The sequence below is a fragment of the Macrosteles quadrilineatus genome, unplaced genomic scaffold (genome assembly GCF_028750875.1).
Source record: "Macrosteles quadrilineatus isolate MER2022 unplaced genomic scaffold, UCM_ALF_1.0 Scaffold_2__2_contigs__length_208266976, whole genome shotgun sequence".
In the NCBI taxonomy this organism is placed as follows: Eukaryota; Metazoa; Arthropoda; class Insecta; order Hemiptera; family Cicadellidae; genus Macrosteles; species Macrosteles quadrilineatus.
The window spans coordinates 72013055-72040628 of NW_026542595.1; the positions used below are offsets into that span (position 1 = coordinate 72013055).

General features: G+C 36.8%; 1 protein-coding gene across 1 annotated transcript in view; it reads left to right on the forward strand.

Annotated features, from left to right (window-relative positions):
• Positions 1–754: 754 nt before the first annotated feature.
• Positions 755–27574, forward strand: part of LOC128985882 (uncharacterized) — a 46267-nt gene continuing 19447 nt past the window's right edge. The window contains exons 1-11 of the mRNA XM_054405846.1: positions 755–837; positions 4822–4978; positions 6827–6984; positions 7297–7465; positions 8756–8898; positions 9941–10097; positions 15679–15824; positions 16393–16546; positions 23608–23708; positions 25894–26056; positions 26777–26922. Coding sequence (XP_054261821.1) covers positions 795–837; positions 4822–4978; positions 6827–6984; positions 7297–7465; positions 8756–8898; positions 9941–10097; positions 15679–15824; positions 16393–16546; positions 23608–23708; positions 25894–26056; positions 26777–26922 — 1537 coding nt within the window. The 5' untranslated portion in view covers positions 755–794. The remainder of the gene's footprint in view (positions 838–4821; positions 4979–6826; positions 6985–7296; positions 7466–8755; positions 8899–9940; positions 10098–15678; positions 15825–16392; positions 16547–23607; positions 23709–25893; positions 26057–26776; positions 26923–27574) is intronic.

The window sequence follows — 27574 nt, forward strand, 5'->3', positions numbered from 1 at the left end:
GAATAAAAATAAATAATCATTCTAAGAACATATTATACGGAAGTATGAAGTGATTGATAAAAATGTTTATTCATAGAGATATTTATTTTCGAATTTAAAATGTTTAACTTCTTCCTTAAAATACCCATAATAATTTAAATCTTACTAGGTCTAGTATAATTTTTAATTATCAAAATATTAGTCTGATAAGGGTTGCGTGGTTGGTAACTTCATACCTATTAGCTTTTATCTCATCAAATTAATTTTTATGATATCACAACAGCAAATGTCATTATTTTAGGGAATGGATCAGCTCTTTCGTCACCAAAGGCGATGCGGGCAATACAGGGGAATTCATTCCAGCATTGACTATAGATTTATGTTGTCAACGACAAAAGTAGCAATACTAGATCATGTTTTTAATCTTGTTCTACAATCCGTTATTATTGAATTGCATAAAATCACGTTTTAAAATTCATTCATAGTCCATCAACTAATTATTGTACCCGGCTGAGAAGTGTCTCTATTTAAATAACTTCAAGTATCAGATAAACATACTGATCAAACACTAAACCATTTAAATAGGTAGTAAGCCTAATATTTGTTTTTGATTTGGTATAACACTTTCCTTATTAGTTGTGTTGCTACTGCGAAGACGAGGGAGATAATATAGCTTGAATTTTAGCCTGAAGGCATCATTAACTGACTCGTCAAAGGTCAATGTTAGGGAAACCCCGTCAATCTCCCCCCAACCCACTACCACTGCCAGTGCCTCTGTAATTGTGGCGACGAACGGTTTGTTGAAGCTTGCAGTCATGTGGCGAGTGCAACTACAGCTGATTGTAGTCAGCTGTTTGGGTAAGTGAGTTATATTTAATCTGAGACAAAAAATAACTTTATCAGCCAAGTCTTGTTAAAAAAGTAAAAAAGCAAATACTTGAAGTCAACTCAAATATAAATACTAAAATATAGGTAATAATGTCAACATATTTTAGTATTATTTTTAAGCAATTTCAATTTTATTGTACTACTTGTGTTTCTTTTAAGAAAAATTATAAATACTGATTAGGAATCTAGTAAGTATAGTTACAAGATAAAATAAGTAGTAGACCTAGGTTCCAAATTAATGAGTAAATATTCTATCACCAAATCTCTTGTGTAACTGTGTGTTATGGAACTTATGTGTTTTTCAAAATACAGATTCATGATTAGAATTTCAACATTTATGGCATTTTGTGTTATATAGTGTACTTTAAATTCACTTATTTATTTGCCTTAATTTTGAATTAATTTCCTATTTCATTTTATTTTACATCTTCAAAATGGTAGATAAATGTTGTGTGGAGGTTTCTATGAAATACTTCTGGGTTGGAGGCAGTATAATAATCTTAACTTGACTAATTGATACAGTAAAACCAAACAAGAAGTTTAACTCTTTAAGTTTAGTAACATTGTTTTATACCTTTTTCTCTTACTTACTTGTAATACTTGTCGTCTTCGTCGTTGACCAATGAAAATTGGATAGACTGCGTCAGAAGTGTGTTGAGGCTTTTTATTGCTCAAATAGAGACCCATCTTGTAACTCTTGAAGAGAGTAGAGCGGCCTTTTCACTAAGCAATCCTTCAGTCTTTTCTTAAAAGCCTTCGGGTTCAGGTTCTTCACCTCATCCGGTAGAGCATTAAAAATCTTCAGGGCTGACTGAGGATACGCTCGCTGTGTCATACCAAGACGACATCGGGGTATGTCCAAATCACCAGCTCTGCGGGTACCGTGGTCATGGTGACTCCCTCTTTTTCTAAAGTCTTCGAGGTTTACTCTTAGCATAGTTAAGATGCTGTAGATGTACTGACTGAAGACGGTGAGGATCTTCAAGTCAATAAATAACGGCCTACAGTGGTCCAAATGGCCAGAATTGGACACAATCCTAACTGCCCTCTTCTGAAGAAGTAGTAGGTCCTGAGTATCTGTAGAATGTCCCCAGACCACAATCCCATACACAAGGTGGCTGTGAAAGAGCGCGTGGTAGACAGTTACCAAATGTGACTTAGTCAACACAGATTTGAGCTCTCTGAGAAGATGGCACACTCTAGACAGCTTGACACATACCTGAGATATATGGTGATTCCAGGTTAACTTCGGGTCAATCCAAAAACCCAATAGCTTAACAGCACTTTCCTCCCTTGCGTCCGTCTTCAGAGTACACAAAATCGACTTGGTTTTCTCGTCATTAAGCTTTAGTTTGTTCATATTGAACCACACTTTGGCCTGTTCAAGGAGATCTTGGGCTTCAGTCCGTAACCGTGGAATATCGCCCCCTCTGGATATGAGCGTGGTGTCATCTGCAAAGAGCAATGTAGAGCCATTAAGCCAAAGGTCATTAATCATGATCGAGAATAGCAGCGGTCCAAGCACCGAACCCTGCGGTACCCCGTGGGTTAAACTTTTAATACTGGACGAGGCCCCATTTACCGAAACCAGCTGTTTTCTATTGGCAAGATAGCTAGAAACTGTCTTTAGAGCTGTACCACCAACTCCATATTTTGTCATTTTAGAAATAAGCACATCATGTGACACCACATCAAACGCCTTGCTTAAGTCGCATAGACTTAGCAAGACTGAAGACTTATGTTCAAATGCATCAATTATAGTGTTCATAAGGCTGAGTAAAGCACTGGTAGTTGATCTACCCCTCCTAAAGCCATGCTGTGCATCAATCAGCAGGTGGTTGTGCTCTAGATAGGATACAAGTTGAACTTGAATTACGGTCTCAAAGATCTTAGAGAATACCGGAAGTATTGAGATTGGGCGGTAGTTTGATACAAGTGAGGAATCTCCTTTCTTGAAAACAGGTATTGTACGGGCCGTTTTGAGTATGTCTGGAAAAACACCTACCTCAAGACATGCATTTATAATTTTAGCAAGTGGGGGTGCTATAATCTCAATAACTGATTTCAATACATTACAAGACATCCCAAATACATCTTGGCTTTTAGAAGTTTTGAAGTTTTTCACCATAGATATGATTTCATGAGCACTCACCTTGCTCCAGGTGTCAAGTGTTAGTGTTGATGAGTGGTCTGTTACTTCCAGGGTGGGATCACTCTGTAATACAGGCAAACTATTTACAATATCACCAGCTATATTAACAAAATAGTCATTGAAATCGTCAGGGCTTGTTAAGATCTTAGGCCTTGTTCCTGTCTGCCGTCTAGCATTGACTATGTCCCAAGCGGCCTTACATGGGTTAGGTGCCGAGTTTATGATGTCACCAAAGTGACTCTTCTTTGCTTCATTGACTTTGGAGGAATAATCCCTTTTTACCTTACGGTACAAATCATAAAGGGTTTTTTTCCTAACTTCATCTAAACCACATCCCAATAAAATGATACTACTTTTAGTTTTTGTCCTAATGTTCACAGTAAGTTACCTACCTAAACTATTGAATTTAGTCTGTAATCTGAGGTTACAAGGTTCAAGGGGCTAAGACAATAATCAGAATGAAACAGTAAAATATGTTATTTATTGGTTTTGTCTATTGCTTTATGAGTAATCAGTATTTAACTATAGTAAAAATACAAATTCAGTAACAATAAATAAAACCTGAAATTACAAAAATATATCAAATAACACTTTTTTAATAATATATTTAATATTTACACTTAATACCGTTTACTCACAAGACCGTAAATACATAAAAAAGGTAAAAATGTAAGTGATGATCTATTTCAATTGGATACTCCAATCAAAATCGATCACCACTTACCAACCTTTATACCATCTTGTGAGCAAACAGTATAAGTATAAATACATTATTAGAAGTGTTATTTGATGCATTTTTGTCATTTCAGGTAATTTAATAACACGTACGATGCTCATCAAGAATTTTTTTACAAATAAAAAATTTCTAAAAATATTACTCAAGCTATAAACTCAAATAACTCTGAGCTTAATATTACCATCAACTCGACCTCAGAAATATAGTGCCTCACACTGCAATCTACTCGTACATGCTGAATTCCCCCAACTTTGGTCACTGATTTAAATAAGACTGATGAACAGCGGTTGGCCAGCACCATAGAACATCCAGGTACCACCTCTGCACTCCCAACTCCCACCAACCCTTGTGTACATTTTGTAAATCCAAACACTATCGACCATTCCTGTCTGTGAACTTGTGATGGACTGGAATAGCATTAGACGACTGAGACCACAGCAAGCTAATCACAGAACGTGATTTATACTTGGCGGGAGTGTTTTCTTTCACAACATTTTCAATTACCACGACTAGACTAATAGTCTTGTAGGGATGGAAATCAGCTGGAATTTTTAGAATACTATTGAATGAAGTAAGGAACACAAGGAACACAACGCAACATCTCAAATTCAAATTAGCTCACTTGACTACAACGGGAGCTTGATGGAGACTCTAATTTTCGGATAACATATTCATCAGAATAGTTTTCTCTTCTATTAATGACCTACACATTTTTCTGAAGTTGATTCACAACTGAGCTAGCTAAATTAGTTAAATCCTAGTTCAAAATAAGAGATACAGGACAAACTTTAGTAAAAATATTAAATACCGTACCGGTAAATATAAATATTTAAAGTATTCGAGACTGTTATGGAGTTTTTACACTTTTTAATAAAACAGGTACATTAAAATTATTATATTATGTGTTTACTTTAAAATGACTATACAGGTTTATGCCTCCATACTTGTTTTAGCTCTTCAATATAATATACGGTATATAATGCTGATTGCATTAATCCTAAACCTGCAAATGTTTATATTTCCAATTGTTAATTCACACTATTAACGTTTTGTTTGCTTTACTTAGGTTGCATCAGCTATGCGGAATATCTTGGATGTTACCGAGACTCTCAGGGTGATTTATTCAAGGGTCATCAACAGAATTTTATATTTAGTTTGACACCAGAGACATGCATATCTGTGTGTGAACGCAAGAACTTCCAGTACGCTGGTCTTAAATCCAGGTAACAAATAAGTAGTGAACACATACACTCTGGTGAGATACGTTTCTCCATTTAACACCAAAATGCAATTGTTTGTACCTAATAAGAACATGGCCGGTGGAAAACCCTCATAGGGAAATGATAGGTAAAGAGTATCAAAATGCCTGACCAGAGGTACAACTCACAAAACATTCTTCCTAACTGCCATCCTGGTTCCTGATTATTTAAGATGTGCCTCTCACACCAATCGGGCCAGGGACAGAGATAGGATTTGCACCCTTCATCTACTGTTGTTTCCTAGCTGAGACCATACCTTAAGCCCCGTGTACATGTAGCTAGTTTACTAGCAGCTAATATTCGCTATTAGCACTAGCTGGGCACACTAGCGCATAAATTCCCATCTACACGTGGCTAGTTATTAGCGCTAGTCATGTAGAAGTGAAGTGTTCATTGGTCGCAATAGTCATCAGTTTAGCACAAAATGTCTTCTGTTCCCTCAAATCAAAATGTTTTAAGACAAATTTTAAGAATTAGTGTACAAAGAGTTGTGTGAACATGAACTTAATAAAAAGAAACGATCTGAGTGGGTTCGAACGTGGATTAGAAAAACTTTATGATCCGGTCAACATTCCACTTAAGTTCACTCATTTTAACAAACACCTCTACTTGTCAGACAAAAAACAACTGATGCACTATCACTGGCGTATGGCGAGTGGCGATTAGCACTAGCAGAAGTGCAAATACCCCGCTAGTACCGCGCTAATTCACTAGCTCTAGTGGTCACGTGACCATCCCCTCCACTTATTAGCGCTAGTATTATCAAACATGTTCAAAATGACTAGCAGCGAGTAAAATGCTAGCGGGCTAGTAATTTTTACGCTAATAGACTGTTTACACGAATCGAATTTATTAGCGCTAATCAACTAGCTGCTAATACTCGTGTACACGGGGCTTTAGACAACTCTGCTAGTTTAGAAAATCCAATAATGTCCAAGCAAAGTAGTTCCACAGAAAAGTAAGGTACAGAGGAAACACACTTAAGAGACAACCGTGTGCTTTCAGCTCTAGTATGTTGTGCTGGAAATATACTTGTGACAAGGAAGGAAGAGCCCAAACAGCAAGCACTGTGCGGAAATTCCTCTCGCACTGGGTACAGAGTTTTCCTCCACTGTGAGCGTTGTAGTACATGAGGGCAAGGGGGGCAGTGTTGGACTTTTCCGTAGACACCACTCAAGTGTACCATGGAGTGTATCCTCTGTCCCTTACTTCTCTGTGGTACAGTTAGTTCTAAGCTTATCTCCTACACTGCAGAAAACATCAGGCTCAGTTTTCAGATGTTACTATGGACGAATTATAGCTCACATAAGTGATTTTTGTTTGTTTTTGTGTTTATTCATGACATTTGATACAATGGACGTTGGGGCTTAAAGGACTAGCTATTAAAATAAATTTTGCTTCTAAATTAATTAGAACTAATATTACCTGAATCTAAATACAGTATACTTAAGCTAGTGCTGAAGGCTAATTTTATTTTTTGTACTATGTTAATATATTTTTTATTAAATTAGCTGTGACATAATCACCAATAAAATGGTAAATTATGCTAATCCGCAATGCATGACAAAATAGTCAAAAAAGAACGTTGAAGTGATAAAAATCATCAATTCATATGAAAAGAGCTGTGACAAGGCAATTGCAATAAATTGTTACGTACTGTATCTAATATGTAAATTTGATCCCCCTGTTGTGCATCCCCGGTTTTTTAATTTTTATTCCATGACTGTAAAAGAATCTTAGTTACCTATTATGAGTAACCGGTATTCATAAATTTATAACTGTTTCACAAGAAAGGGCCTATTTTTGTGCCAGAATCTTGTGTCTGTGTGACAAGAATGCTCCAGCCGCCAGTCTGAAGATAGACGAGTCACATTGTATAGCCTCGTGTGTCGGAGACTCTAGCAAGAGATGTGGTGGAGATGAAACTATCAGCGTCTACACCACCAAACTAGCCACCAGCGAATCTCCTGGTAAGATAAACTTTATAGTGCCATAAAACATTGATGATTGCTGACTTTCTTAGTTTTAAAGAAAATCGGTACCTAATGCATTTTGGAGGAGCTGCTAAAGTTAATTGTATTGTGTTCCATATCCTGTATAAAATACTGCTTTAAGGTTATTGTTCAAATGATTGGCTCACCTTATTAGAGTCTTTACATTCATTAACTTTGTTTGCCAGTACATGGATATACAGTAGAATAAAAATGGCAAATCTTTTGTTCAGAAGAACTCCTGATGGTAGAAGGATGATGAACGTGTTAAAATATAAAACTATTTTCCAGCTCAGGAATCAGGAGGACAAGTCACTGAGAACTATGTTGGGTGCTACAAAGATAACGTTAACGATCGTCTGCTATCTGGATTTTTCAAGGAATTACAAAAGAACTCACCGGAACAATGTAGAAACACTTGCTTCAAGCTTGGCTATCTATATGCTGGGGTTGAATATGGGTAAGAATCATTCAGTTAATGGTTGTTTAGCACTTTGGTCTGATGTGTCTAGCTAGACATATTATTGTTGTCTAGAGTTCCTTTTTGACTATTGATAAAACTGGACATTACAGTATTTTAATCAAAATCGTCATAGTTGATGTGACCCACTGACAGATTGTGCTGATCTCTATTACTGATTACTGTCGAATACACAAACTTTTTTACCAAGTCAAACTAATGGAATGGCTTATTTTGTTCTATAGCATTGACTATACACATGATAGCAACTAACTGTCAAGACTCATAAACTTGGTCAGCAACAAAAAATTGGTTGGAAAATAGAATTTTCAACACTAGCACATTCTGTGACTGGCTCAAACAAATATGGTCTTTTTTAATAAAATAATGGCAACAACAGGTAGATGTGTAATGTGATTACTACAAAATTATTGATAACGGTTACTTGATCGTACTGATTTACATTGGTATTACATTATACACTTTCATTCGATAAATTTGGAATAAATAAATGTGCCTTTTAATAAAAGTAGTTTATTAAGTACTATATCAAAATCTTTTTGACATGAAATTTGGTATGTAGGTACTAATCCATAGTATCACCTGATTAAAATTTTTTTAAATTTTTATTTTTAATGGGGATTTTCTCATAAAATAACGAAAATATAGAATTCTCTCAAAATTGGTGTGAACGATTTTGATTAAAATTTAGCATGTTATACAAGTTTTATCTATGGCTATACTCCTTTTGACGCTGATCTAGATGGTGTAACCCCTATTGCTATAAAAATTATGGTTCAAAAGTTATTGCAACTTTTATTTTAACAGAAAAATAGGATTTTTTCATAAAAACAACTTGACCGATTTTGATTCAAATTGTGTGTATCTTATAGTAGTCCTTTTAACTCTAAACGAAATGGAACCCTATTGCTGTTAAAATTACAATTCAAAAGTTTATTACAACTTTTGTGTGTTTTTTTTTTATACATGATCAAAGTTAACTCTCACCGCTTACCCATGTGCCATTGATAAGGGTTGTTGACAAGCTAACGGGAAAAAGTATATGTGTCAGATTTCTGATACCGTATTTTTGTCTCTAGAACTTAAGCAAAAAATTCACATATTTGTTTAAACTCTGCATAGCAGTTAATTTACAAAATTTATCCGAGATGAGGTTTTGATACAAATACAATATACTGGTAACTATCACCACTCGAAAACCATTAACATTTTCCGTGAAAAGTCTTTACTGCATTAAAAAATATACATATGACAAATGCGTGTTTGCAGAGTGCAGTGTTTCTGTGGTGACACCCACCCTCTACCCTCACTCTTGAGGGATGCCTCCCAGTGCTCTATGACATGTCCTGGTAGCTCAGACACCAAGTGTGGTGGGAGAGTCATGCTGTCCATCTATGAAACTGGCATCACAGGTAACAACTGGTCAGAAGATAACCCATGTTATTACCATGTTTTTACAGTTGTTAAACAAGACTAGGTGGCAGAGTGGTTGCACGAGGGGAGCCTGTAAATTAAGGTCTCCATAGGTGTAACTAAGATATCCGAAAGGGGGGGGAGGTTACACCGGAGGGTTTGGGGGTATACCACCCTGTGAAGGCGGGGGGAGGGTGGGGTTCGGACGAGGCCCTCTCCCTGGAAACTTTTGAAAATTAGACCTTTAAACTAGCGTTTTTAGGCTATTTAGAGACATATAAAATAGATTTTTTTATTGTAGAAAAAAATTGTTAATTATAAAAAATCATGTTTAAATGTCAAAGGGATAGGTTTAAACCCCTAACTCCCCTTCCCTGGATACGCCACTGAAGGTCTTTATCATGCCGTGTACCAGTACCGTGTTCTTTAATTCATCCAATATTATTCTAGCCAAATTAGGCTATCCTCTTCTTACTAGCCAAATCTACGCTCATACCAAGAGAAGTTTAAATAGTAAAGGATGAGTTAAAGAGCACGGCACTGGTCTCAGATATAAGCTACTTTTCTAGTTTGTGATGGGAGCTTGATTGAGACAAATTGCCCTCATTGTGATCCAGGGAACCTGAGACTGTGTAGGTTCAAACATGACTACGATCACCTCTGAACCAAGTTGTCCAAGTTAATATGATGTCTGGAAATAAGTTGACGTTTGTTGGTAAATAACCACAGTTGGAACCATTCTCTTACAACATAGTGTAACAATGTTACCATAAGTTACACATACTTTACACTATGTGTCAACTGTTGACAAGACATTAATACAGAGAACACAAAAGATAGGAATGCTCAATTGAGGCTCTTATAACAAATTTGGTGTGAATAATTGCAACATGACTGCATGTGTGAAGATACATCAATTTAAAAAAACATTCCTATTTAGATGTAATAATTTTGAATTCCCACTGTCTCGATAAAACTAAAGTGTATATCTTAAATGTTGAAACCTTTTGTATTTATTGGCATCTTTAAATATTGTTACAGACATTCCTGTGTTTGGAAATAAGCTTGGATGTTTTGAAGATGAAGACCCCAGAGTGCTGCAAGATTACAAACAAGAACTGGACAAAACAAATTCTCCCCAGAGATGTACAAACTTGTGTAGAAGTTTAGGCTTTCACTATGCAGGAGTTGAGTACGGGTGAGTGAGAACATGTTTATGTTTAAGCACCGAGGTCCAGGGGGCGCCGAGGTCCAGGGGGCACCGAGGACCAGGGAGCGCCGTGTTCTAGGGGGCGCTGGGGTCTGATTGTAATCGCTCACCGCAATCGCGGTGCTCTGCTTGCGGAGGTTTTTTAAGATTAAAGAATATATTCATGATTTTGCTGCAATCCCGGGGAAAGATGACATTGTTTCCATGACTGTGGGAGACGAAGATGATGTCTAGAAGACTGAAGAAGATAATCATGATTTTGCTGTAATAGCGTAAAAAGATGACATTGTTTCCGTGACCGTGAGAGACGAGGATGATGTCTAGAAGACTGAAGAAGATAATCATGATTTTGCCGTTCCAAAATGAATGGTAATGTTGCACCATCCACCAACAACCTCAATGTCTAGTTCTATTAATAGTCAAAATTGCAGGCAATGAACAAAAATTTAGTTGACTATTTAGCAATCAACACGTGGAATACTTCACATTTTTTCTGAGCAGCTTTTCTCTGAAGTAGAGTTTACATAACATGTAAAACTCAGTTAAAAAATCTAGGGTCACAAGACTAGTTTCAAAACCATTGCAACAACCATAAGCACCAGCTAACCTTTCCTTTTTTTTCCCCATTCTGTGAAGGCTCGAGTAATGCAAATTGACTGTTAGTAACAGATCTTCCCCATAATATATTTAAGACTCATCCTCCATCACGTGCGTCGCCGCCATAGGGGACATGGGGGACGCGTCCCCCCAATATTTGAAAAGTCAGTTTTGTCCCCCCCATCGCAAATTTTAATAGGAATAAAAAAGAAATCATACAGAATGCGTGTTCACCCGATCGATCCCTGCCACCGAGCAAGGTGCTCGCTCCACTGTATGATTCGGAAGCGTACGACATGGTGCGGTGGTGGGGGGCTGTTCCGATCCACGATCCTCGAGTTGCACTGGATGCCTAGATGCTTGTCTATACGTCGCTTCTTCTTCTCGCGTTTCAGTCGGCAGTTGTTGATACTACAGTATTTAGATGTACGTTAACCTTTTTCCCCTCGTGTGTTTTATCTGTAGTATCGGTTATATAGTTCTTTTAATTTAAACTTTTTGAAAGTACGTTGAACTGTTTCTTGACAAATGAAAAATGAAACGAGCAGAAGGACAACAAAATTTGTTATAATTTTTTTAAAAAAAAAGGACAATGGTAAGTAAATATTATATATTTTTGTAAAAGATAAAAAGAATTTTTCCGTAGATAGTTATTGATTTCATGTTAGGGGATAAAAAAAAACTTATATATATATAGGCCTACTTTCGGTAGGCCTAAATCAGAAGAAAATATTTTAAAAGTGATCTTGGTGTCATTTGTTATTCTAACAGGTAGTTCGGAAGTCTTACTAAAAATGTAACTTTGTTATAGTTCAAGAAACTGATGAAGAACATATTACACCTGAACAGAAGAAAATATTGTCACCATCAAATTCTGGAGCTGTATCATCATTTGTTTGCTCTCCATCAGTTGAAGCACAGCAAGATGGAGGAAACAACCAAGACATAGTGGCATCAGTTGACTGCTCTATTCGTCACACTTCTCCTCATCAGCCTCAGATTCTATCAGGGGATTTTCAGGTGCAAAAACTTTCAGGTAGAGTGCTGAAATTCCAGACCAGTTGGTATGAGAGATTTCCTTGGCTACATGTGGCTGGAGCAGTGGAGCTGAAGGGGTAAGCTGTTTTTACTGTATGCTCATGCAGTTGTGTTGTGCCCAGCAAAAACACTGGCTACCAAAGCAGATAAGGCTTTTAGTGAAAAAGGGTTCAGTAACTGGAAAAAAGCTATTGAAAAGTTTGGAAACCACCAAACGAGTGATGCTCATTGCCAAGCTGTTTTAAGCTACTCTCAGTTACAAGCACCTATTGAGTCACAACTCTCACATGTTAAACTCGAACAACAAAAACTTGCTTTAGAATCTCTTATGACTATAATAAGTAGTGTAAAGTATCTTGTTAGACAAGGTATGGCAGTAAGCAGACACAAAAAATGATGAAGGTAATCTAATGGAACTATTAAAGGTTCGCTGTAAGGACAAGCCGTCTTTGAAACTGTGGCTAGAAAAAGATATTACCTATACTCACCCTACTATACAAAACGAAATCATACAGATATTGGGAAATGAAATCGTATCCAGTATAGTTCAGAGCATTAAATTAAGCAACCCTTTGATGTACTCTGTCATTTGTGATGGGACGCGAGATATTGCTGGCAATGAACAGTTCAGTGTTTGTGTCAGGTGGGCTGATGCTGATCTCGAACCTCATGAAAGTTTTTTAGGCTCTTAAGAATCGGCAAATACATGTGGAAGAGATATAGCAGCTCTTATTTTTGACGTGTTGCTTAGATTGGAGCTCCCTTTGTCCAATCTTCGTGGGCAAACTTACGATGGAGCTGGTAACATGAGTGGTATCCATAAAGGAACTCAGTCGGTAGTAATAGAGAAACAACCACTTGCTGACTACATTCACTGTGGTGCTCACTGTGTCAATCTAGTAATGAAAGCAAGCTGTGAGACTTTAAGAACTGTCAAAAACGCAATGGATTGGGCTCATCAGTTAGGAGTATTGTTTTCTAACACAAAAGCTAAAGATTAATACAAACATATAGTTGAAGATGCAGCTCAAGGTCCAGTCAGTAATATTGCAAAAATAAAACCTCTGTGTCCCACAAGATGGATATACTGGAAAGGGCAAATCAATGAAATTTTGCAAAAGTATCCATTAATTTTGAAAACTTTGAATGAACTCACAGAACGTAAGTATGAAGGAGCCAGTGGTTTGTTGAGTGTGTTTGAAAGATAGGACCACGTACTTAGGCCTGATTATGGGTAGAAAAGTTGTTGAACTTTTGGAACTACTGAACAAAAGTTTTCAAGGCGAGAAGAAAACAGTGGTTGGATTATATGAATCTGTTAAACTCATTGTTGATGGTCTGCAAAACCTCAGAACCAACCAGCAGTTTTCTTCTGTCTACAAAGAGTGTACCAAGTCCATAGCTGAGCTGGGCCTAGAAGAATTAAGGCTCCCAAGACGAAAGAAAGTGCCCAAAAAGATATCTGAGGGAAATGCTAATGACTACAGCTACGAGTTTACTTCAACAGAAGAACATTTCAGACGGGAGTACTTTGAAGTCATTGACACGGCTGTACATGGTCTCAAAACTCGCATACTTGAAACACAGAAAACAGATTGGTATGGAAAAACAGATTCAGCTTGAGAAAGTCCTATTAAGAAGAGACAGTTATGATGTCAGTGTGCTAGCGCTATATCCGGAAATCAACGTTCAAACGTTGAAGTCAGAACTTGAGCTTTTCCACCTAAGAAACAAGGTGCTGAATTTAAAAGACGCCAAGGACGTTCTGACCTCTATGACAAAAGAGGTGAGGGAGCTATTCTCCAATGTTGAAGGTATGGTGAGACTAATGCTTGTGTGTCCAGCTTCAAGTTGTAAAGCAGAGCGAAGTTTTAGTGCTCTGCGGAAACTGAAGACGTACCTAAGATCCACCATGACTCAAAAAAGATTGAATCATGTTGCTCTTTGTTACGTCCACAAAGACGTATTAGACAAGGTGGAAGAAAAACGGGTTGCAAAACTGTTCATTTCAAAATGTGAAACTAGGAGAAATGTTTTTGGTTCCATGAAGGATAGATAATAAATAAAGAAATAAAGAAAAGTTAATGTTTACGATGTAATATGAGAGACCGCATTTAATATCAGTAGTGTGTGTGTAAAATAAAGCATATTAAACCTGATAATAAGTTTTTACTTAATACCTACTGAAAAACATTTGATTTAGTATCAGATTTAATTCTATGTTTAAATATGTTTTGAGGTCAAAAACAAATTGTTTGAATAAAAAACCTGCTTGTAAAAATGTAAGATTGTAGGATTAAATATTTGTGTTCAAACGTCATTTTAAGGTCACAATTTTTAAAAAAATTTCCTTTACTTAATGTACGTCAAACTGACAAAGATTTCACATATCATTAAGGTCCTCTTAAACCGTTATAACTATTAGAATAAATAAGTGTGCCTACGGTATTATAATCATAAAAATAACAATCCAACGTTGTATAGTATTTGAATGGCATAAAGGCGAGCAATTTTGTCCTCTTTGTGTTTCCTCTATGTTTTCTTTTTCTCTGGTCTCTGTACTCGTTTGCAGCTGTATGTTGCTTTATTTTGATTTGACCTAAGTTTTACAAGGGTCTGACTTAGGGGAGGTACGATTGAGGCATTAGTTCAAAATTCCTCCGTGAACAGCGCTGTAGTAGCGAGAGCATTTTGGCAATGAAGGTTTACTAATCGCAAAAATAGTTCTGTTCATAAAATAAAATTATAAATGCCTCAAATTCAATTTTATAATTTTTTATTATAAAATTACTATCATAACCTAACCGAACTAACCAAACTTGCTGATAATGAAATTAATATAAAAAAGTTTATTAATAGAAAAAATAATTCTGTTCATTAAATAAAACTAGAAATAATTGCTCAATTAATTTGGCATGAGCATTTTGGCAATCTCTTCTTTCTTTTTCTTCTTTTTTTAAAAAAGAGGTTGGCGGCCTCTTTTAACCTTGCATTTGCCCGTCCACATAGACTAAGCGCCCGTGCGTGGATCGTTAACAGCAAAGCAAGGAGTGAGCCGGTACAGTACAAAGGTGAACTGTACTGATAAAATGTTATCGGCAGTGACCAGGATCCGAACCCACGACATCGCTGCCTTGGGACCGAAGTCCGCGACGCTACCGACTGAGCCACCGACTCACTAAAGGTTTAACTCAATGAAGGTTTACTAATCGCAAAAATAGTTCTGTTCATAAAATAAAATTATAAATGCCTCAAATTCAATTTTATAATTTTTTTATTATAAAATTACTATCATAACCTAACCAAACCAACCAAACTTGCTGATAATGAAAAAAAATCTTAGTCAAAAAGTTGGTGCCACCAGCGGGATTGGATTCGAAACCGGGACTCTCAGCATACAGCGCGACACGCTAACCACTAGACCACCGAGGCCGACGGCTGAAAACCATATTGTTACGGTAATGGTGTTCCCTCTGCTAATGAGAAGCCTACAGCTGTCATCGTAACCTCATCTATACCTCCCCTGAGCAAATACCGTTTTACAAGGTTTTACCTAACCTCTCTCAGTGTTTTGTTTTGTCACGTAACAGCTTTACACATGTTTTTACATGACAAAATAGTTATAAATATTAATTATATAGACATATTTTAGAGAGGAAATACTATGTATTTTCTTTAAATCCATGCTTAAAAACGGTGTTTTCAGAGGCAGTATTTTCAAACAATTTTCCCCGGACCCCCCGTTTGCTAAGGGGGTATTCCATACCCCCCAAACCACCGGAAGGACTGACACGCCTTTGTCCCCCTCAAAGTTTTGATGCTGACGACGCCAATGTCCTCCATTCATGTTTGCCTCAAACTACAAACTGAAGATACCATAGCAAAGTGATCCAGAAGTATGATTCTGAATTATCAATCTTGTAATATGTGGCAGGATGGAATGTTTCTGTGGCAACTCTGTTAAAGCCAACACAACCAGAGATGCAGAGGACATTCAGTGTAACACTCCATGTCCAGGAGATCCCTTTGACACCTGTGGAGCCAACTGGATGGTGATGGCCTACCGAACCGGTCTCTCTGGTAATGTTAAAGTTACATATATCTTGCTCTCTAAACAGAAAGTAATATCCGTTGTTAACTAAAATAAATAACTAGTTATCGGAGTGGATTTAGCCTAAGCAGGTTTCTGGTTCAATCCTGAAAAAGGTGAAAATATTTGTCATGGTTCAAAACTGTGTCCTTGATCCTCAAGCTTACAGTATAATAAAAAGTATCCTGACTAAAGAATCAGCTGATTTTAGTCATTAACAACGCTATCATCTCATTCAAACAACACTCATGGTCCACTCATCTTCGCCTTAAAATATTCAATCCTGGCAAAGATTCAATCTAATTTTGTCCAAACTATGAATCTCATCCACATATCGTTTGTAGTTTAACTCTCAAGAACAGCTAAGCTGCAAGTATGGTCAAATGTGATCATCAGCTAGCTCTTTACACAGTTTATCTTTCATGTGACTGTGAGTCAAAATTTTAAAATTGCAATCAAATTGAAGTTGATGTTAGCTACTTATGGTTTTTATTTAACTTAACCCCTCGTACTGTTGGCACCTTATTGTAAGTAACTCAGAATATTTTTATTCTCTAGAACCTGCACCTGAGGCCAAGAAAGTAGCCTGTGTCAGTGAGAGAAGCCAACCTTTGAAAGGATTCCGTAAAGACTTTCCTCGACCTACAACTCAGCAAAGGTGTGCTAAGCTGTGTTATGACAAGGGATTTTTCTACTCAACACTGATTTCCAGGTAAAATATTTATTATTGCCTTGTTTCAAGGATTAAGAATGAAGATTGAAGGAGTTATATCATATAAAAAGAGACTATTTTCATCAGTATTGAATACTGATTAGTATGTTAGTACATATATTGATTTCACAATCATTCACTGTCCAGCATCTCTAGACTTAAACTGGCTGGGTAGCTGAGTGGTTAAAGTGCTCGCCTACTAATCAAAAGGTCGCCGGTTCGATCCTGAGAAAAGTAAGTAGCTTTTTGATGGTTCGAAACTGGACCCAGCTGTTCCTGATCATTGGGCTTTAAATAAATGATCCTGGCTAATGAAACAGCTGATCTTAGTCAGTAACAAAGCTACACAGATCATCTCACTCCATTCTACACTCATCCTTCACTCATATTTGGGTTACAATACGCACCTAAGTGGCGTCCCCATCTTAATGATTGATAATTGATAATTGATAGAACAATCAAAAGAGATGCAACCTCCACCTCAACAACCTCTCAGGATCTCTCATCATCTGCCTTGCAACCAAACGTAGATTTTTTCTGACTCTGACAACATATGTCTCAGAGACCATCAAAAGTGAAAACTATGGAAGCATGTGATAAACATGGATCTAGCCATAAGAAAATGTGTGATAACCGTCAAGTGGGAGTAGTTAGCTGAAGTAGTTTTAGGATGTTTCTTGAACTGGTCCCTCAATTTGTGTTACTGATCTTCCCCCTCACATCAAAACTGAAATATTATATTCTTTGCCTGGTTACCATATGCAGATGACAGCCCCAGTCTACATTATGTGATCTATGTCTCCGCCCCCACCTCCTCCACTTCTCCCCCTCCTCCTCCCACCACCATTTCCTCGATGCAAACCCCGCCAAACTGAAAACCTTCTTCTATCTTACACCCTGATGAAATAACCACACTGATATCAAACTCTCCAAATGATTTTTAATTCACCGTTGTGAGTCCTTTGTTGTTATTACACATTTCCACAAAACAAGTAAGAACGTAATCATATCAGTAGCTCTAGATCTGAAACTGAACTCATAGCAGTATTTTCTAAACTAGAAGAAATGTCAGAAGGCTAGAGTTTAGCTAAGGAAAAAACCGCGATCAAACTTCCTAGAAAAGTACCTGGTCCTGAACCGGCTTACAAAACGAAAAGAGGTTCCTTTGACAAGCAATGTACCTAGTAATATTACATGAATGGACCAGTACATATTGTAACGGTCAAAAATTTGACACCTAAAAATTTTTGACCTTATACATAGTAAACGACGTATTGAACAAGAAGAGAAGATCGTTTTATTTGCTTTGGATTATGGAAGTAGTAACATAAGGAGTGGTAAAGTACTGGGCTGAGGAAACGTTGACCCCTCCTCATCCCGGACGATTCTCGGAACGGCCGCTGCCTCGCCAGGCGCTAGTGTCGGGCCTCGAGCAGGGTGGGGGAAGGCAAGAGCCAGTGGCAACGGAGAGTTCACTTGGTCAGTCTCGTCCCAGCCACCAGCCCAGTCAGACACATCCTCCCCGGTGAGAGCAGTATACCTTTGGTTACACGTTAGTAATACTGTAGCTACACTTTACCGCTCTTACGTTCGTTTAGACGTCGATAAGGTAAAATATGTTCGATCGTTGCTTTAAGTATTATTTTGTTTCGTTAATTAAAGGATGAATATACTTTTGTTTGCCTTTTTAGTTTTGCATAGAGGTTATTCGCTGTTTCATCGTCTTGGGAACCAGGGCCGCTACCCTGACACCCTGGGTCACTTGACCGACTTTGTTCGCCGTTCTTCGTTACTAGCGATCAAGGCACGATCCCTCGACGCCAGCTCGCCGTTTCATCGTTTTGGGAACCAGGGCCGCTACCCTGACACCCCAGGGCACTTGACCGACTTTGTTTGCCGTTCTTCGTTACTAGCGATCGAGGCACGAACCCTCGACGCTAGCTTGCCGTTTCATCGTTTTGGGAACCAGGGCCGCTACCCTGACACCCCGGGGCACTTGACCGACTTTGTTCGCCGTTCTTCGTTACTAGCGATCGAGGCACGGTCCCTCGACGCTAGCTCGCCAATTCATCGTTTTGGGATCCAGGGCCGTTACCCTGACACCCCGGGTCACTTGACCGACCCTGTTCGCCGTTCTTCGTCAATAGCGATCGAGGCACGATCCCTTGACGCTAGCTCGCCGTTTCATCGCTTTGGGAACCAGGGCCGCTACCCTGACACCCCGGGTCACTTGACCGACCCTATTCGCTGATACTCGCCGTTAGCGATCAGGGTACAATCCCTCGACGCTAGTTCAAAGTTTTGATCGTTTTGGGAACCAGGGTCGCTCCCCTGACACCCCGGGTCATTTGATCTACTTCTATCGTTTGGGAACCAGGGTCGCTCCCCTGACACCCCGGGTCATTTGATCTACTTCTATCGTTTGGGAACCAGGGTCGCTCCGCTGACACCCTGGGCCACTAGATCGTCTGTAAATCGTTTGGGAACCAGGGTTACTCCCCTGACACCCCACGTCATTTGATCGACATTGTTTGCCGTTATTCGCCGTTATCGATCGGGGTACAATCCCTCGACGCTGTCCCTCAGTTGTAATCGTTTTAAATCGTCAGAAGGTAGGAGTTGGTAATGATGAGCCGTACAGAATAAACCTTGGTGTTTCCAGTCTGGACAGAGTTCTGAGCCTTCTCCTACAAACAAAACTCTTGCGACCGTGTTTAGGTACAAATCAATCTCGACCGACCCCTGGAAATTTGGGAACCCGCGCAGACTGAACTATTTGGGCATGGATTTAGATGCCGAACACCCCACCGAAAACACGGTCACAATATAAAAAAATGTTATGCCGAGTTACCACAAAAAGAAAGGAACCCAACAATGAACTTGCATTTACAACGTTAATATTAGGTAACAATTTTAGTTTAAATTACGAAAACCAATGTAAAATTATTGAAATCATATAAATTATTACGAGGTATTGTAAGTTTCTTTCTGTATAAAAAAAAAACTCTAGTAATAATCAACTTAAAACTAGGTAAAACAGTCTTTAACAAATCTAAGTAAGTTTTGGCTCTTTGTGTGACCCAAAAGCATGGTAACAGTTACTAGGACATCCTGTAATCTCCACTGGTTTTAGAGATCTTTGCGTGTTTGTCTGCCTTCTTTACAGTGATGAAAATTTGTTGAGGACCCACTAGAAGACGAGCTGCTTTTGGAAGAAGAGTAATAGACTATAGCATATTTGCTCCATTTTAATTTTCAGACTACTCTGTGTTTTCCCTGTTCCTCATGGGGTTTATCTTTGGGTATTTTTATTATGAGGGTGGAAAAGGGGTCTGGAGGCCTGATGATTCAAAGAAGGGATTTTATTTTGTTTGCTTTATATTTTGGGGTGGTAATTTTATTCAGAGCAGGATCCTGTCTGTGATTTTTTTTCTTTACACGGTGTTTATCCTTTTGTTTGTCTTTTTTTTCATCTTTGTGCTCTTTCTGCTGACAATGTAACCTTATCAGTAGCTCTAGTTCTGAAACTGAACTCATCGCAGTAATTTCTAAACTAGAAGAAATGTCAGAAGGCTAGAGTTTAGCTAAGGAAAAAACCGCTATCAAACTTCCTAGAAAAGTACCTGGTGCTGAACCGGCTGTTACAGAACGAAAAGAAGTTCCTTGGACAAGCAATGTAACAAAAGATGTAAAAACACAAGATGTTATCTCATTGCCTCATTGTGTTCCTGAGGTGACAGAGTAAACCTTGCAGGTGAAATTCAATGGCCAGAAGTACCTGGTTTGTTACCAGACACCACAGGGTCTAACAAACGTGAACATAAAGAGAAGAATAAAAATAAAGAACACAAGGAACATCGTCAGCATAAAGAGCACAAAGATGAGGAAAAAAGACAAGCACAAAGACAAAAACTGTGAGAAGAAAAAAAACACAGACAGGATCCTGCTCTGAATAAAATTACCACCCCAAAAAATTAAGCAAACAAAATAAAATCCCTTCTCTGAATCATCAGGCCTCCAGATCCCTTTTCCACCCTCATAATAAAAATGCCCAAAGATAAACCCCATGAGGAACAGGGAAAACACAGAGTAGTCTGAAAATTAAAATGAGCAAATATTCTATAATCTATCACTCTTCTTCCAAAAGCAGCTCGTCTTCTAGTGAGTCCTCAAAAAATTTTCATCACTGTAAAGAAGGCAGACAAACACGCAAAGATCTCTAAAACCAGTGGAGATTACAGGATGTCCTAGTAACTGTTACCATGCTTTTGGGTCACACAAAGAGCCAAAACTTACTTCTTTAGATTTGTTAAAGACTGTTTTACCTAGTTTGAAGTTGATTATTAGTAGTTTTTTTTTTCTAGAAAGAAACATTATATTAACATATTAACGTTGTAAATGCAAGTTCATTGTTGGTTTCCTTTCTTTTTGTAGTAACTCAGCTTTTCTTTTTTTTTTATATGTACAGGTCCATTTATGCAATATTACTAGGTAACCCCCCCCCCCCCGCCAAACAATCTCTTGCCAAGAATCCTATTTACTAAAATTTAGGCGCATTTCATGTTAATATTGTAAATCAATACTGGGGTAAGATAGGTGAAGAAGTTGTATCTTACTAATATTATAAATCTGAAAGTTTGTGAGTTTGTGTGTATGTTTGTGTGTATGTTTGTGTGTGTGTTTGTGTGTGTGTTTGTTGCTCAATCACGCATAAACTACTGGACGGATTGGGCTGAAATTTGGCATGATGATAGCTCACATTCCCGATTAACATTAAAGCATATTCTTATCTCAAAGACCCTTTCGGGCTCCGCCCCAGTGGCTCTGTAGTTTCCCATGTTAATCTTATGATTTTTCATATTTAAAAGGAATTAATGAATCTTAACAGCTGTCTCAATTAAACAAGTTGGTTCTGTTCTATGATGTTCAACAGCATAAAAGTTACAAGGATTACCAACAGGGTGCAGCACTATTAATTTTTTTTTTTATTTATGACAACAGCTAATTTCCAACTAAAAGGTGAGTGAGCGTAGCGAACGAACTTCAACCTTGAGGCGAGTTAGCGTAGCGAACGAGCTAACCTGAAGGCATGTGAGCGCAGCGAACGAGCTCCAACCTAAAGGTGAGTGAGCGTAGCGAACGAACTTCAACCAGGACGTGAATGAGCCATGCAAATACTTATGAAGCTAAACGGGGCGAAGCCCGCGGGTACAGCTAGTAGTACATACATAGCAAAACTGTACAAATAATTTATGTTTGGCTTTGCATTTGTTTGTATTTAGTTACAAAAGTAGTTTGTCTTTGGTCACTTAGTGGAGAGTCTTATTTTTTAAGCGAAGAGTCTTACTGTAGTAGTGTTTTAGTTTTTTTTTTAGTTAAATTCACTTTTTCCTTGACGCTTTTCCAAATGAAATTAAAGTTGTCATTTGCTTTTTACAGTTTTTTAGTGTCATTGATTTGATTGTGAGACCACATAAAACTAGTGGCTTGTAGGGGCAATAGCCCCTATATTATGGTAATTATTTTGTACAAATTATTAGTCTCATGGATTACCCTACCTTGAATTATCATTTAACATTTTTGTAAATTATGATATGTATAATAGTTATTACATACCTGCATAGTGCATTTTGATGTCTGCTCTATTTAAAATTAAAATTCCAAAGGACATACGGTGTGTTTATAATATAAACTTTCTAATCATAATTTACAACTATGGAACATTTTCCAATAAACAATCTTTAAGACTATTAATTAAATCTATATAGATTTCTTTAAATATAGATAAATTATCTTAGAAAATCACATAGAGATAATGTCATCATCGAAATTGTAAACTGCTAATTCTACGACAAAATCTCTCTGAAACAATTTGTTTTTTGTAGTATCCATTTCGGTCGATTACTTGGTCTTTATATGGTTCTAGTACTATTTTAACATAATCTGGCCTCTTTACTTTTCTGAAAGCAACATATAGTTGACCATGGGTAAACACTGGGTTTTTTAAAAATAAATGCCCACTTTTGTGAAGGTTCGTTCTTGCGCCAAAATTTTACCAAATCAAATCGTTCTTTGGTCCTACCATGTGTAATGCAATCTCATTTAAAAGTGGTAATTTATACACAGGAATAAATTCATGTTCATCCGATGCTCATTTATTCTTCTTCCATTAATATTGTGCCAAATCTGGTGCCTGTTGTTTTCATTTCGAGGAACAATAACTCTGCGTGGTAGTCTTTCGACATTATACATTACTGTGCAAAAAAACAATCCATTGTAAAGTATTAAGCTTAAAAGTATCAAATTGTTTGCAGTTCAAAAGATTTGATCTAATTTTCACTTTGTGTTGTTTACTGCTTCACAAACAATTTTACAATAACAAAATAATAACATATGCACATTCAGGTGTAGTTATAACTTTTTTTCAATTTATATAATCACAGCTGTGTTTACACTAAATAAAAACACATAAAATTAGATTCCCATGCTATTTAAATGTGAATTATTTTATTCTGTTACACCCTTTTGGCACATAATTAAGAAAAATGAATAGTTTTCCCTCAAAATTCACGTCAAGACCTTTAAAATAAGACCCCTCCCATCCTTCTACGGCCATCCAGTCACTCACAATTTCTTTACAAAAATTTGACTTACGGAATTATATATATAGATTTTATGTATAATTTGTGGAGGTTTGTAAGATTTTATATCAATATCACATATTGTATTGAAATAATTCCTACTATTAAGAAACTACAAATTTAGATTGTCTAGACTTGTGAAATGATGTTACCAGTGGTGTAGTGGAGTGGGAGCTGGGAACGAGTGTGAACGGTGTTTCCATTCTGTTTTTCCCTAAGAACCTATATACTGATAGACGACCCATATGGCTCTTAACCTCTTTTTTAGTAGCCTTGAGTACGACATGCCTTTGACTCAATTTATTGTTTGTTTGTGATACTATTTCAATAATATTGGTAAACCTCAGATCTCAGTTATCATGAGAATAGCTGTGGATGAATATTTTTTCTATGAATTTACATTATGTTTGTTTACTTAAGTTCTCAATGTTGGTGTGGGGATGAAGGACCTTCTAGAATACAAGCCTCCTCAGAGGAATGTGGTAGAAGTCAAGTCCCTGTGTATGAAACTGGATATCCAGGTAAATATCAGTTACAATAAGACATACACATTATATTTCTATTTAAGACAGTTTGATCAAATAGGAAAACTTGTATTTTAACAAATTTCTTTGTACCCATACAAATATTTCTATATCGATAAAAATAATTTAAATTACTATGAAAAGTGCCCAACTTCAATAGATGCTTGTCACTAGTGGAGTAGTCAAGAGGCCAGAGGGGGTTTTGGGGTCACAGCCCGAGGGGAAAGGCCCCTCGATAAAAGGATTTGGCCACGATCGTGAAAGATATTAAGGATTTTCTAACGATCATGTTGTCTCTGTGAGTGTTAAAGAAGTTCAGGATATCTCCGTAGCTGCAAAAGAATTTGATGATTTTGCCACAATTGTGGGAGATTATCAGAATTAATTTGTCTAATGTTGTTTCTCACTTTAATGGTACATAGACATAGACATAGACTTTATTTGCACAAAACATTCCATACATGTCATAACATTTAGAATAGGTGCATTGTCAAAATTAAATCCATATATAAAATATTTAACATTAAAACTTTTAACTTAAAATTAAACACTTAAAAAAAAATTCTAAATTGTAGTTCTGTAAAAGTCATCAATTAAGTAAAAAGCCTTGTCAATAAGAAAATTATCTATTGTATCTTTAAATTTGGTTTTGCTTAATGACTTATAGCATGGCGGAAGCACATTGTACAATCTCAGCCCAGCGTACAATGGAGATTTTTCATATAGGGTCAAACGGTGTCTGGGGAGTCTAAATATATTTTCATTTCGGGTTTCATACCTGTGATTAAAATGTATTGTTTCTGGTAGCTCATTTTTAACTGAATGTATGTAATTTAATAATTCTAGAATATACAACCCCGTTAATGCATGAATTCTTAAATTTTGAAAATGTTTCTTACAAGAACTGCGTGGATGAGAGTTGGTAATAATACGAATAATACGTTTTTGTAACCTGAATAAAGTTTTAATACCAGTAGCTTGACCCCATAAAATTATGCCATATCTTAACACTGACTCCACATAAGCATGATAAACTACTTTAAGTGTCTCAATAGAAACACAGTCCCTTAAATGTATGAATAAAGATGATATCGACCTAATTTTGTTATGTAAATAATTCAAATGTGAATCCCATTTAACTGCGTAGTGGAAAATTTAATAATATTTGTTTTTTCAACATTAAGTTTTAACCCATTTTCTAAAAACCATTGCTCCATGTCCTTTACCACACTTTGCAGAGAAGAAAACATTTCAGCTGTATTATTATTTTTGATCAAAGCAGTAGTGTCATCGGCAAAAAGAATTAGTTCTTTATTAATAGCTTTTGGAAGATCATTAATTTAATGTAAATAAGAAAAAAAGTGGGCCCAATACTGAGCCTTGGGGAACACCTGTGGATATGATTTCCCATGGTGAATAATGTTTGTTGTTATCTTCTAAAATTAAAGTTCTTTGTTTTCTTTCAGAAAGGTAAGATTGTATTAAAGAAAAGCAACTTCCCCCAATCCCATAATCAATAAGTTTTAGCAACAGGAGTGAGTGATCCACACAATCAAAAGCCTTAGACAGGTCACAGAAAACACCTGCTGTGGCCTGAGACCTGTCCAAGGCCTCTGCAATCTCATTAACAAACTGAGTAAGAGCAGAAACTGTGCTTAAGTTTTTTCGGAAACCAAATTGTTTATTGTAAAATAAATTATTACTTTCAAAATAATTAACTGGTCTATAGCTTATTACTTTTTCAAATATTTTAGAAAAATTACTTAATACTGATACTGGACGGTAGTTATTAATATCTGATTTTGAACCTTTCTTAAAAACGGGAGAAATTTGGGAGTACTTGAGTTGATCCGGAAAAATACCATTCTTTAAACACTGATTTATAATAAGAGATAAGGGTTCGGAGATAATGTCAGCAGCAGATTTGATCAATTTATTGGGATTTCGTCCCAGCCTACTGAAATTTTGTTCTTTAGAGAAAGGATGATCTTTTTTATTTCATCTTTATTAGGGGGCTAAGATTGCACAATGTAACCCCACCATCACTGCAGTATGATTTTACAGACGAATAAGACCAAATAGATCTATAATAAGCAATTCAAGTGGTAAGAAATAATGAAACAGAAATAGTTGTTTATAATGTTTTAGATGAATTCATATATACAAATTTACCCTTTTTCAGCGATAGCACACTTAAATCACAAGGATAACTACATAGGATGTTTTGAAGATGAAAACAGAAAGTTTGAAGGTTCTAAAGAAAACTTTGAGACACATTTGACACCAGAGAAATGCTCTTCTTGGTGTTTTAACAAGGGCTACCTCTATTCTGGCACTAAGAACAAGTAGGTTAGAATCTGAATCTTATCTGTAGTTCATGCCTAAACCATAGAAAGTAAGGCTTCCTTCACTTCAAACACACTTAAGTGTAATTTCATCACTACACATATGGAGCACATTTGCAATGAACCACAACCTGATCAGCTGACGGTGGCATGGTAGCTCATTTTGCTAAGGCGTTGCACTGACGAGTGCAGCTTTGATGTCTCTCTACATGCGTGGGTTTGAATCTCGTACATGTGCAATCCATAGTGAGTGCTAATGTGTGGCTGAGCTAAAGTGGAAGGCCCACCTTAAATAACTAGTATCTGCCTTGGGTGGAGGTTGACGGCAAGAGTAAGGTTTAATAATAAGGATTGCGCACAACACCCGTTTTTCTTCTTTTAACATTGGTATAAAGATCCTTATACAAGGAAACAGGTTAGTTTTGGCTTTTATTTTGGTTATTAATGGGCAAGTGTTGTTGAAGTGCGTAAATATGATAAAAGACATAAAAGGACATAACCTAAACAAAATTTTTTTTAACCTGTCGTCAATGGTTTGTTATGATTTTTTCCCAACTTTTGTCTGCACCTTTTATAAAGAATTCTTATATATTATTTGCCTTTATAATATCTATTTGTATTAGACATTTAATTTAAGTAAGAGGATTGTGAAGTTTTAGTCTTTTTTGGTTCATCAGTTTTCTCACGAATAAGATTCTTTTGAAATCTATATGTTTTTAGCAACGAGTGTCGATGTTCAGACAAATCAGCAACAGATAGTATGACAAAGGTTATGGACACAGAATGCTCTTCCACTTGCACAGGTGATTCTACTAAGAAATGCGGAGGAACTGGAAAACTATCCATCTATTCTACTGGAATTACAGGTACGTGTATGGAAAAGCTGGTGAATCTGGCAATTTCTCTTATCTGTGAGAAATAATAATAATTATAACTTTTAAGCAGATTTGGAGCTAGCGTAATTTAATGGTCCATATTTGGACCCAGCTCAATACCTCTAGATATTCATGATCATTGGGCATTCAGAAATTTATCCTACGGTACCATAAAAAATGGTCTTAGTACAAGGCATCTTACTCTAAAATACACTCATCCTCCTTTCACATCAGTTAAAAATGCCACTGTGGTGCTGTAATGAAAGAGATTTTTAATTACCTATAATAAAATTGATAGGTACAAAATATGTATCTGTATTCATCTGAGTACATCAAATAGTACAAATTGTGCACAGAAATAATAGAAAATTATTGTTAGTAGTCATCGAGATCATATAATAGTGGTTTAGATACATTTTCCTTTCTGAGTGATTCTTGTCTGGGCCGACTCTCAAAGGGAGTCTTCATCACTTTGTCTACAAGGTGTCTAATTTTTTTTCAATTAAAACACGTCATGTTTGTTTCAAAGTTAGTGTATAAATTTGTGAAGAAGTGTATAAATTTGGTCTTTGAGTCATTTACTTTAAATCCTAGTGGTCCTGTTAATTCTATAAACAATTTGAGGCTTAGATCGTCTAAATTT